This window comes from Pipistrellus hanaki, assembly GCF_964339955.1.
Source record: "Pipistrellus hanaki genome assembly, chromosome: 11".
Lineage (NCBI taxonomy): Eukaryota > Metazoa > Chordata > Mammalia > Chiroptera > Vespertilionidae > Pipistrellus > Pipistrellus hanaki.
Window position 1 is genome coordinate 1,818,894 of NC_140513.1, and position 12,102 is coordinate 1,830,995.

Here is a 12,102-nt window from a genome sequence, read left to right on the forward strand (position 1 = left end):
AGGTCTGAGGTCCCATCTCAGGCAGTCACCAGTTTACACTCACTGTACTGGACTCAGCTAGACAGGGGTTAGGGAGAACTATAAAAGGCTCAGCCCAATTTTCTTAAAGGGCCCAATGGGAGGACCTAGTGGACTTGCCAGGAAACAGGTGAGCCCAGAGTACTCAGCCAATGAGGAGCCAGAGGAGGGGCCTGGGGGTGCCTGTACAGCTGGGCAGACACCTGCTCTGGAGAGCACATTCAGGTCTCCTTTCACCCACTCTGTCTCCGAGTGTCATTAGAATTGGGACAGGTGAGCATTTCTCACAGTAACTGTCTACATGGGGGTGCCCAAAGTGCCCACCGCCTGAGCCATGTGAGGTCAGGATGGGGGAGCCTCGGTGCAGGCGGTGCTCCGTCCCAGACCTTGCTGAGGTGGCCATGGCCCTGCATGTCACGGCTGCCTCCCACTCCCCTCCGGACTCTGCCAGAGCAGCGGGCAGCACCCTGGCCCAGCCCAGGTACTCTCTGCTCTGAGCCCAGCGGGATGCGTTACTGTCTCTGCCTGGGATCCAGCTGGAGATGAATCAGTGTTTTTCCCAGGCCATTCCCAGACCCCGTTACACAGAGCCCACTCCCTGCACCCCGAAATCGAGGCCGAGGCTGGGCCCACTGATCCACAGGCAACTGCCCACGTGGCTTGCTCCCCACTCAGGGCTTTCTCTTCTCCGACCCTCTCTCCTCCTCTTATGAGGGGGACCCCACTTCCGGAGCCGGACATGGGCAGAGATTGTGTGGTGGCTGAGGTCATGAGGGCAAAACAGGTTGCCAGAAAGAAGCGGCTTTATTCGGAAAGAACTGGGGCGGGAGGTGGGCTCCCTGGGTCCTACCCTTGGCCTCTTGGGCAAGGACATTAGAAGCCCATGGCTGCACATCTGAGCCCCCTCAGAGTCAGCAGTGGAGAGCTCAAGGAAAGGCCGTAGAGTCATCGAAAGGCGGCGGGGGTCCGGTCCTGTTTCTGCTCACGGTGGGCAGGGCCTGGTAGGTCTGGTTCCAGTACTGCAGGTAGCTGCTCCTCAGGTGCTGCTTCAGGGACTGGCCGTCCATCTTCTTGTTAATCTCCAGGTAGTTGCCATTTTCCTGGGTGTAGGGCTCCCACTGGGTGGGCACAGCCGAGGGGCCCTTGTTGGGGTCCCTGCACAGGAGAGGAAGGCTGTGTGGGTCTGAGGGCTCATGGGAAGCCTCCATGCTGACCCGAATCACCAGGGCACCTCACTGTGTCCTGGGCACTGGCTGGGCATGTAAGTGTTCTGTGCCCAACCAGTAGCTCTATCCTCACACACAGAGGAGGGTACTGAGGCTCAGAGAGGTCAAGTATAGGATGGAGGACAGGCATGTGGGGCCCAGGTGGCAAGAGGCTTGGCCCAGCCTCCCCCCGCCTTACCCAGTCCTGGCAAAGTTGGTCCAGTAGGCGATCATGGTTCGGGAGACAGTCCTATCTTGGGGCCGGTAAATCAGGGGGATGTTGAAGGGCTTCCCAAATACAAAAGGGAGGTCATTGCCATGGTCGGCTCCTACCCAGTTGGGTAACAACGGAATGTGTATCGGGTGGGAGAACAGGTAGGTGTAGGTCCGGGCACTCCTGAGGAGGGAAGGGACAAGGCCCAGGTTGGCAGGGAGCTCAGCTGGCCTGCCCACCCAGGGCTGGGCCCTGGAGGGAGGCCATGGGGAGAGCAGGGCAGGGCCAGCAAATACCCCGACTTAGACTTAGGAGGGCCCTGAGACCCCATGCCGGGAAGGGAAAGCCTTGGGGTTGTGGTTCTGGGATTTCAGGTGCATTCACTCTTCCCTCCACAAAGCCTATGGAGGCGTCTTCCCTCCTCTCTGCACATGAATGGGTGTCTTCGTCGGGAACACACCTGTCCCGCCCAAGGAAGAGCTCGACTTCCTGTAGTTGGGACCAGCTTTCTGCCTGCACTTCCTAGGCATCGTGTCCTCTGCCTTCTGAGGAAGCATGCCTACCTTCCTTTTTGTTTTCCCTGGAGGTTGACCAGGCGGCCACAGGCCAAAGTTGTTTTGAATGTTGGCCAACTCCAACCCACATCAGAGATCATTGTCCCATGTTCTGTCCCCTGAGCCAGGGGGCTGGAGGGGGGCTGCAGACATTGCAGGGGAGGCCTGTGGGCTGAGTGACTGGGGCCTTACAACCTGGTGGACAGAGCACCTGAATTAATCTGAAAAGGAGCCCTATCAGTTTCAGTTTTATAACACCTATACTGAGGTGAATAGGGGTTAAGTTTTCTTAAATTTCCTTTGAAGGCCTGTTCAAGCACTGAAGGAGGTGACTCAGCTGTGAATCCAGCAAGCAAAATTGACAAGCAGGGACAGACAGACCCACCAGGAGTCAAAACATCATCTCACCCACATCATCTCACCCACATCATCTCATCCACATCATCTCCTCCACATCATCTTATCCAAATCATCTCATGTGATGACTACAATAGCTGAAGTTTGGGGAACTCTACAGCTGCTTTTAGCACCCTAGTCCCCTCCGTTTATAGTCCTGTCCCTCACCTTTGAGATACGATTTGAATGCTGGTAAGCGCCCTGTCTTCTTGGTTGGATGGCCTTGTCAATAAATGCCTCAAGGATTCCATCTAGCCCTCCTTATTGGACACAGGGACAGGCAGCCCCAGCCCATCCTGGGGTTTCCCAGTAACAGGAGGAGAGTGCTGTAAAGGCTGCTTAGCTGGGAGGTGAGGAGGGGCCTTCTCAAGTCTCCTCAAGCCTAGGCAAGGCAGATGGTGCAGGCATCACTGGGACCCCATTCTGGCTTTCCCAGCCTCCCTAACGCCCTGTGCCACTGTTGGGAGGCCTCCTTGGGCAGGTGGGTGGGTGACACAGGTGGGCCCCCCCTGCCCCGGCCCTCACTTGGCGTTGGCTCTGTGCTGGGCCACGGCCATCTTCGTGGGCATCAGGAAGAGGATGTCGGTCTCAAAGTCCACCACTGTCTTCTTCTTGGCCTCCTGAGAGGAGTCCTGGGCCCAGGACGCCGTGTAGAAGTCAAAGGTGGCATTGGCACCTCTGTGCCCCTTGGCGAAGGTGAATTGGCTGATGAGCTTGTAGAAGTCCTCCCTGCAGGGACAAGCCGGCACTGGACCCTGTACCCGGGCCAGCAGGAGGCATCCTCACCCCCTCTGCTAGGGGCCTGCACATGGCCCGCTACTCCTCCTGGCCTCCTCCCTCAGCTGATGCCTCCCCAAGAGGCCTTCTAGGACTGCCCTGGCCCGGGTTACTCACCCGGTGACGGTCAGTATGACCACATTGATGGCTGGAAGGTCAATGCTGGCAAAAAGGTGGCCGTCCATGTTGTTGGTGCCAGCGATGTAGTCGATGTCGGCCGCATTGGCAAAAAGGTTGATGGGGTCGTCGGGGATGAAGTCTCCGTCCACAACAGGCAGGAAGCCCAGGTAGTCCACTAAGGGGTCTGAGAGGAGAGCAGGGGTCCTCGCACCTTCCAGAGCTCCCTGCCAGGACCTCGGCCTGAGCGCAGGCCCTGCCTCCTCAGATCCAGACCCGGGTCCCCAGCCTGTCCCCCTGACATGGGCCCGGATCATTCTACGTCCTGGGCTGCCCTGCGCATGTGGAGCAGCTTTCCTGGTCCCGTCCGTCCGATGCCACCTCTGCCCAGTGTGGCAGCCCAGACTGTGTGCACACTGCCACAGGCTCCCTGGGCCACTCCGGCCCGCTGACAGCACTGGGCCTGAGGTCCCTGAAAGTGGGTGCAAATGACTGTTTCTGCCCATTGTTGGGGACAAGGTGCACCAGCTTCCCAAAGGGGTCAGGACCCAGGGAGGATCACAGGGAGGGATGGCGCCGGAGACACAGCCAGTCGAGGCCTCGGAGGCAATTAGGGCTCTGGCGGCAGCAGGCTCCCAAGGACGCCATGAGCTAGTGACGGGCCAGGAAGCAGCCCTTCAATCCTCACTTCTTTGGGAGCATGGCCATCCCCCCATTGGGAACCCCACTCACACTTCAGGCCCAACAAGGGCAACTTATAGGCCAGCGTCAGTGCCCGGGGGTTGGTGGCCTTCAGACACTTGGCCATCCTGGCGGTATCGTCCAGGGGGCAGCCCACCTTCTTGGCAACCTGGGAGTTTTGGGAGAGACAGTTTTGGCGAGGCCAGTGCGTGGCCAAAGTCCACGGGGACAGGGACAGAACGTGGAAAGGACATGACCCTCCCATTCCACCCCCTCCACAGCTCTCCTTTACCCTCTTAGCCCAGGACAGAGGGTCCTTCTGCATGGCCCAGGGGGACAGCGCCACGCCGCTCTCGCTGATGGCTCGCCGGATGAGGCCCTTGTTGTAGGGAGAGAGGGTCTGCGACACACAGAGGTCCTGTCAGCATGGCCTCCCCTCTCCTGTCCACCCGGGTTCTAGCAAGGACAGCTAGACTGTCAGCTTCATGCTGTTCCCACAGCCCATCAGCTCCCACAGCCCCCATCAGCTCCCCCAGCTCCCATCAGCTCTCTCAGCTCCCGTCAGCTCTCTCAGCTCCTGTCAGCCCCCTCCTGATCCCCACTATCACCCTGGGAAGAAGGCCCACCCTCCCATGTGCTCAGACCTGCAGAGAAACGCTGGCACCTCCGGCTGATTGCCCAAAGATGGTGATGTTGTCGGGGTCCCCCCCAAAGGCCGCAATGTTCCTCTTCACCCATGCGATGGCCATGTGCTGGTCCCGGAGGCCGTAGTTACCTGGGGTGGGTGGGGGCCCATGAGGGACTGGGGTGGGGGAGAGCTTCCTCCATGTGGGGAGCTCTGTCAAGCCCAGGATGGTGTACTGCGGGTCCCAGGAGGCTGTGGAATGCGGTGCTGGAGGGGGTGAGTGGCTCAGGGCACCAGGAGCAGGAGGGCCAGGCTGCTCATCTCTCTCCCTGACACCGTCATTCTGCTGTCCGTCTGTCCTACGGCTCTGAGTCCCTCAATTCACCTCCTCAGTGTGTCATCTTCTGTCTCTCCCTGGGTCCCTGTCTGCACTCCCTGGTCTCTCTGTTCTCCCTGGTTCCCTGCCTGGCTGGCGGGCAGCCTCTTATCTCGCTACACCTGCCGATGGGCTCCTGTATCTCACTGTCCACCCCCAGCTTCCTGTGCTGCCAGGAGAATTCTGGGTCTTTCTGGGAGAATGTCAGGAGTTGGTGGGAGAAAGCAGTGGTGAAGGGCACCCACCAGCTCCCTCACCCTGGCCTCAGGCCCCGGCAAACCTGGCAGGTGGGCGTCCCCAGTGCTGAGGAAGCCCAGCGGCCCGATGCGGTAGTTGAAGGTGACCACAATGACATTGCCCCGTGTGGCGATCTCCTCCCCTTCATACTGGTAGTCACTGAAGAAGTTTATCCCTTGGCCGGACCCAAAGAAGAAGGCTCCTCCGAAGAACCACATCATGACAGGCAGGTTCTGTGAAACTGAGGCAGGAGACAGGCCTAGTGATGCCAGCTAACCGCACCCTCCTCAATCCCCCTGGGTCCTTGTTTCAGGGATTTCAGTTCTTGAGGCTCCACACACCCAAGAGGAAGGGCTGGACCTCTGGATTGCCTGGGCACTTTCTGAAGATTCAAGGACCTGGAGGACATGGGGTGGGAATGCACCTTCCTTCTGGCCCTGGGGGACCCAGATGTTGAGGTAGAGGCAGTCCTCAGAGCCCCTGGTGTTCAGCTGGGTGAGAGTGACTTGTAGGCATCGCGGCTTGAAGTCCTTGGCCTTCAGGGTCCCTGTGGGTGACCAGAGGGGCTGGCATGAGGATGGTGACCCCACAAGGACCCAAGTCACAGAGGCAGCCCAGCACCCACCGCCCACTCCCACCTTGCCAGCCGGGGTGCCGCTGGGGGTTCTCCAGGGCCTTGGGCGGGGCAGCGAAGGGGATGCCCTTGAAGATGTCCACAGAGCGGCCGCCAATGCCAAAGAGGCCGAGCTTCTTGTTGACGCCCTCCACAAAGCCCCCTTCTGTGTGCACCACGCCCAGCTGGGGAGAGGGCAGGCTCAGGGCACAGGCAGGGGGAGAGCGGGGGGGGGGATACCCCAGCAGGCTCTAGGGGTTCAGACAGCCTCCAGGTGGGGCCCCTAGTCAGGCCTGCCTGCAGCTGTGGGTTCCTGTGGAAGCCCCGCCCCTCACCCCTGGCAGGGCCTGAGGGAATGGGTCCTGTAGGTGCCCCAGGCTCCCCACTCCCCCTGGAGGGGCCTGGCCACTGGCAAGCAGGAGGTGTCACCCCCTCTGGGGGGCCGGGCTTGGGGCTCTGGGTTGAAATAGACCGAGGTCCACACTCCTGGTCCGACGCTGGGGCTGTGATGGGCAAACTGGCGGCTGCTCAGGGCCCAGCGCCTTCTGAGCCGGGCCAGGGCCATCCCCGGGCAGAGGGAGAGCCAGGGCCCTGGAGGCCCAGGCAGATGCCCAGATCAGCCCTGAGGGCACAGGGACCTGGGGCTGGAGGACAGGGCGCCTTGCTTGTGTGCCTTGGATAGCTCCTGGCCCAGCCCTTCCTCATGGTTTCTGACATTGGAGGTCATGGCTTCCTGGCTGTCAGCTGCGGGGCCATCGTGTGAGCGGGAAGGCAGGAGGCAGAGGAAGGGCCAGGGAAGCTGGGCTGGGGTGGGCTTGGGGGTTCTCTGTACCAGCGCCCCACCTGCCTGCCCCCTCCTTGGTGCCATCCCAGGTCCCAGGCCGGGTTAGGGTAGTCGATGGACCCCTGCCGTATTCGCTGGGCTCTCAGTTACCTTTGCTGCACTCACTCCTGCCAAGCAGCAGGCCAGGCCTAAGACAGCCAGCTCCGGGCGCCCCATGGTGCGTGTGCGTGCTTCGGTGTGACCCTGCTTCTGTGTGTGGATATTTATGTGGCGGGAGCCATCCGGGAGACATCCGGGAGCCGGGTCTGGCAGCTGCCTGTGGCTGTTTTTCTTCCTCCTCCTCCTTGGGCCCCTTCTATATCAGGCAGTATACCCGGGGCCAGGATAGATACCGATCCCAGACAGGCTCAGGGCCAAGGTTATGCAGGTGTGGGCACACAGAAACTCAGACACACAGACATGCATGCATAGCTGCCATTTATCGCAAGCTCTGGGCCAAGGATATGCAGGTGTGGCCAGACACACACACACACACACACACACACACACACACACACACACACACATAATAGCTGCCTTTTCCAGGAGGTCTAAGGCTGGGCTAAGGTCAGAGAGATGCGTGTACACACATAATCACACATGCCGGCACATGTTCATGGATGTAGGGATGGTTCGCCTTGCTTAGGACCTGCTGATCAGGTGCCTGGTGCCCACAGGGCACCTGGGCCAGTCACCGGGAAGTCAGGTGGCCAGGCCAGGGCTACAGGGACCCAGCTGGGTGCACAGGGCCCCGCATGGGGGCTCCTTTACAAGGGCCTGGGCTCCCCCAGAGAAGTGGGCCTGTTTCCCTCCTGGCCCTGCCTGGCCCCCAGCTGAGCTCCGGACCTCAGCAAAGGGAGGTCATAGGCCATGGGCGTGTGGCTTCCGGGACAGAGAGGGCTGTGTGCTCTTGCGCAGCCACGTGGTGAGCCTGGGTCCGAGGGCCCACTGGGGAACAGTCTGAGCTGGGAGTGGGGAGCCAGAGCAGCACAGGGCGGGCAACCTCCCCTCAGGGAGGACACACCTCCCACTCAGCACCAGCAGCCTGGGAGGCAGAACTGGGGATTCAGGTGGGCACAGGTGGGGGTGGGGGGGCACTCCCGTCCAGCCTGGTGGCTTCCCTGAGGAAGAGGAAGCACCTGGCTTCAGAAATGCACCTCGACCTGGGCACAGCAGGGAGACAGAGAGGGGACAGACAGAGGGAGAGACAGAGGGAGAGAGAGCTGAGCAGAGTGAGTGAGAGCAGAAGGGTGTGTGGCTCGGGGAGCGTGTCTCCCTCGGGAACCAGAGGCAGCTCCAGGCACAATGCCCAGGGGTCCTGCCTTTGTGGCGGGAACCTTCTCCAGGCCTGGGGTGCGTTCAGGACCCGGGGAAGCCAGAGCCCTTTCTGGAAAGGGACCCTTCGCTATCAGGAGCCGGTGCTTGTACGCAGGCCACAGCCCGGCTGTAGTCACGCCTGGGGCTGCCCCAGCCCCACATGGACCCACAGACACCGGCCATGCTGGCTGCCTGCTGATCCAGAGCCCAGCTTTCTGGAGATGCAGTGGGGAGGCGGCAGGACAGAGGGCAGCAGGAGCCGGGCATGCGGGGCTCAGAGGCTGAGGATTGGGGAGCAAAGGGCTTGAGGGGTGCGTTTATTAAAGCCCAAGTGCCCGTCAGTGGATAAGTGGTTAAAAGCTGTGGTACATTTGCACATGGATCACTCAATAGCAGAAGAAAACAAGGAACTCTTCCCCGTTGAGACAGCCGGAGGGACCTGGAGAGTACCATGCATAGCCAAATAAGCCAGTGGGAGAAAGACAAATATCACATGATCTCAGTCACTTGGAATCTAATGAACCGAATAAACCAGTGATTCCCAAAGTGGTCGATATCAACCCCCAGGGGTCTATGACAACCTGCAAGGGATCTACGTCAGCGAAAAAAAAATTTTGGGGGTCCATGAAATGAAAATGTGGGTCCATGTTAGTGGATCTCAACATACACTGATAGTATTGTACCTATTTACTTACATCATATTATCTTATAATATAAAAACATAAATTATTTATAAAAGTACCTATGAAGTAAAAAATTTATTATATATGTTTATAAAATTGTGTAAGTTGTAGGATAAAAACCTGCACATAATGATATACCAGTATCATCTTGTTACAAGCATACGCACAGTAAACATTCTTGCCAATTTTTGTCTCAAAGCTTCGCGAACTTGCACCGACTTGTTCAATTTGTCACTCTATAAATATGAATGTGAGAAAAATACGTTCATTCGTTTCCTGAATCTTGAATAGGAAAGTGCTGAGAAAATATTTAAAAAAATATAAACTGGTAGTTTATCATACAAATTATAGTGAATCAGTGTTATTTTGTTTGAGAATGCCAGAGAAAAGTAGGTACATTATTTTTTATTAAATTTTAACACTAAACTTCACTACAGTTAGAAATTTACAAAAAAATCAATATCAGGTAAGTAGGGGGTCTACCCAAAACCGAAAAACATGGCAAGGGGTTTACGGCACAAACAAGTTTGGGAACCTCTGGAATAAACTGACGAATAAACAGATCCATAGGCATGGACGCAGGGAACAGCAGGACAGATCTGGGAGTGAGGGTGGAGGGAGGGCGGGAAGAGATGAATCCAGAACTTACAGGTATATATTCATAGGCTATAGAGAGGGGAGAGACAGGGCTGGGAAGGGAGGTGGGTGGAAAGGACAGAGAAGGGAAATGGCAGAAGTCTGCAATACTCTCAACAATACAAGTTCAAAGTAAAGAAAACAGCCCGGCCCGGGTGGCTCAGTAGGTTACATTTCCATTCCCAATCCTGCACATGGAGCCTCTGTCCCCCGTCAGAGGCGTGCAGGAGGCAGCCGATTCGTGCAATTATCAGATCCATGTTCCACTCTCTCCCTCCCTCTCTAAAATGAAAATCAATAATAAAGAAAGAATGTTTACAGTAGGCAAATGCCTAAGGCAGGAGTTTGAATAGCACAGCAGCAGTTGGGGGAGGGGAGATCCTGAGGAGCGCATACACAGCTTCTGTGTGGAGGGTGCAAGGATTGGGAACCAGAGTGTGGTGATGGTTGCACAACAGTGTGGCTGTAATCAATATCACTGAATTGAGCTCATGCATCGTTAAACTATCGTGTTTTATGTGATTCTTTTTTAAAAATATTTATTTTTATTTTTATTGATTTTTTACAGAGAGGAAGGGAGAGGGATAGAGAGCTAGAAACGTCAATGAGAGAGAAACATCGACCAGCTGCCTCTTGCACACCCCCTACCGGGGATGTGTCCGCAACCAATGTACATGCCCTTGACCGGAATCGAACCTGGGACCTTTCAGTCCGCAGACAGACACTCTACCACTGAGCCAAACCAGCTTCGGCATGTAATTCAAATTTTACCCTGATTTTACAAACGGTTTTAAGGACCAACTCCTGCCAAGGACTGGGCTGCCTGCCTTTGGAGGAAGACGGGAGTGTGGCTGGGTTAGGGGTTTCTGCTGCCCAGGAGGAGGAATTCCTGGATTTCAAGTTCAGACAGAAACCCACCAGCACTAAGTGGGGGATTGTGGACAGATCAGAGCCTGCCACAGGGAAGGCCAGGCGGGTGTACTGGCCAGTGGCCACTGTGGGGGAACTTTGCATCATGTCCTCCAGGCTCTGGGCCTTCCTTTCCTGGTTGGAAGCCTCAGGGAACCCTGTCCTTGGAAGACCTCTCTGGAGATGTGTGTGTCTGGGGAAGTACGGAGAGTGACTACAGCGTTTGGATTGGTTCAAGCCTTGCACCAATGAGAGGGCAGGTCCTCTCGTGGCAAAGCCATGTGCAAGTCCCAGTTTGGAGGGCAAAGCCCTCAAAACATAAGTAGAGCCAACAGTTATGGTTGTGAGCTTGACCTTATGGTCGGAACCTGTGGTCCCATATGGCTAAGTGATGTAGGCTGTGGAGGTGCAGCCAGTGCTGCAACAAAAAATAAAAATAAAAAAAAAGCTTGATAGAGCTCAGGTGCCTGTAATTGATAAGATTAGAAATCAGAGAGAACAATGTAAACATCTTGAGCACTTTGCCTGGTGGAATCTGAGTTTAAATAAAGACTTGGGCCAAAACCGGTTTGGCTCAGTGGATGGAGCATAGGCCTGCGGACTGAGGGGTCCTGGGTTCGATTCCGGTCAAGGGCATGTACATTAATTGCAGGCACAACCCCAGTGGGAGGTGTGCAGGAGGCAGCTGGTCGATGATTCTCTCTCATCGATGTTTCTAACTCTCTATTCCTCTCTCTTCCTCTCTGTAAAAAATCAATAATATATATATATATATATATATATATATATATATATATATATATATTTAAATAAAGACTTGGCTTGCAAGCCTGTGGCACTGTCTCTCCATCAGAGAGCAGCGTCCCACCTAGCCCCAGCTTTATTCTCTTATTGTAGTCTTTCATCCTTCACTACGCCCCCCTCCACTCAGGTTCTGAGCCAGCCACAGGGAAGGATTTCTGATGCAGCTTACTTAAGGCCACAACTGAACCCTGGCAACCGGGAGCTGCAGCTCCTCTCAGGCTTCATTTCAACCAGGACCAGGCCTTGGACCGCCCCCCTTGCTCTGGGGGCACGTGGTCTGAGGGGTCCCAGGTAGTGTGGGTTTGCAGGATAAACATGCTGATTCCTGCCCCCTGGCTCCCCTCTGGCCCAGAGGAACCAGGGCTGTGAGGTCTGAGGTCCCGTCTCGCAGTCACCAGTTTAGACTCACTGTCCTGAGGGTAGACAAGCTGGAGTCCTGAGAGCCCCCAGGCCCTGGCTGGCTGCCCTCGTTGTCCAAGTCTGTGCTGTGGTTCTGCAATGGGAGGTGGGCGATGGGAACCTCTGGTGGGGGAGGTGGAAGGATGGGGCAGGGCGGGCAGGGAGGAACAGCACCAACACTGCCCGCTGTCCCACCGCCTGGCCAGGAAACACTGGACCGTGTGCATCAGGGTGGTCTGCTGATCCCTGGAGCTGTCCCTGCCATACACCCGCCCCACTACCCCCATTAGGAACCTTCTCTCCTCTGAGCCCTCACGCCTGCTCTGAGCTGACACAGTGAACTTTGGAGTCTCAGACCTGGGCTTGAGTCCGTGCTGTGAGGGCCTGGACACGTGGCCTTCTTGGAGCCTTGGCACTGTAGGAAATGGCCAGCACAGTCAGCTTCTGATGGGAGCGGTGGCTGAATCTCCCCAGGCACAGAGAAGGCAGGGGGAGGGACCAGGATGTGAGACCAAGGACCCGTGGGCGTGGGCCAGCATCATTGTGGGCACCCTGGAGGCACAGGCCTCAGCTAGACAGGGGGAGGGGGACAACAAGAAAAGGCTCAGCCCAATTTTCTTAAAGGACCCAATGGGAGGACCTAGTGGACATGCCAGGAAACAGGTGAGCCCAGAGTACTCAGCCAATGAGGAGCCGGAGGAGGGGCCGCACAAATGGG

At 56.9% G+C, this 12,102-nt stretch overlaps 1 protein-coding gene across 1 annotated transcript; it reads right to left on the bottom strand.

Moving 5' to 3' along the window:
• Positions 1 to 944: 944 nt before the first annotated feature.
• On the bottom strand, positions 945 to 6,813 carry LOC311630257 (bile salt-activated lipase-like; the record flags this gene model as incomplete). The annotated part of the gene is made up of 11 exons (XM_084899126.1): positions 945 to 1,173; positions 1,423 to 1,620; positions 2,913 to 3,116; positions 3,282 to 3,468; positions 4,014 to 4,131; positions 4,255 to 4,362; positions 4,607 to 4,737; positions 5,244 to 5,441; positions 5,625 to 5,747; positions 5,839 to 5,998; positions 6,748 to 6,813. The coding sequence occupies 11 exons, from the start codon at positions 6,811 to 6,813 to the stop codon at positions 945 to 947; spliced, it is 1,722 nt and encodes a 573-aa protein (XP_084755252.1).
• Between the last annotated feature and the right edge of the window lie 5,289 nt (positions 6,814 to 12,102).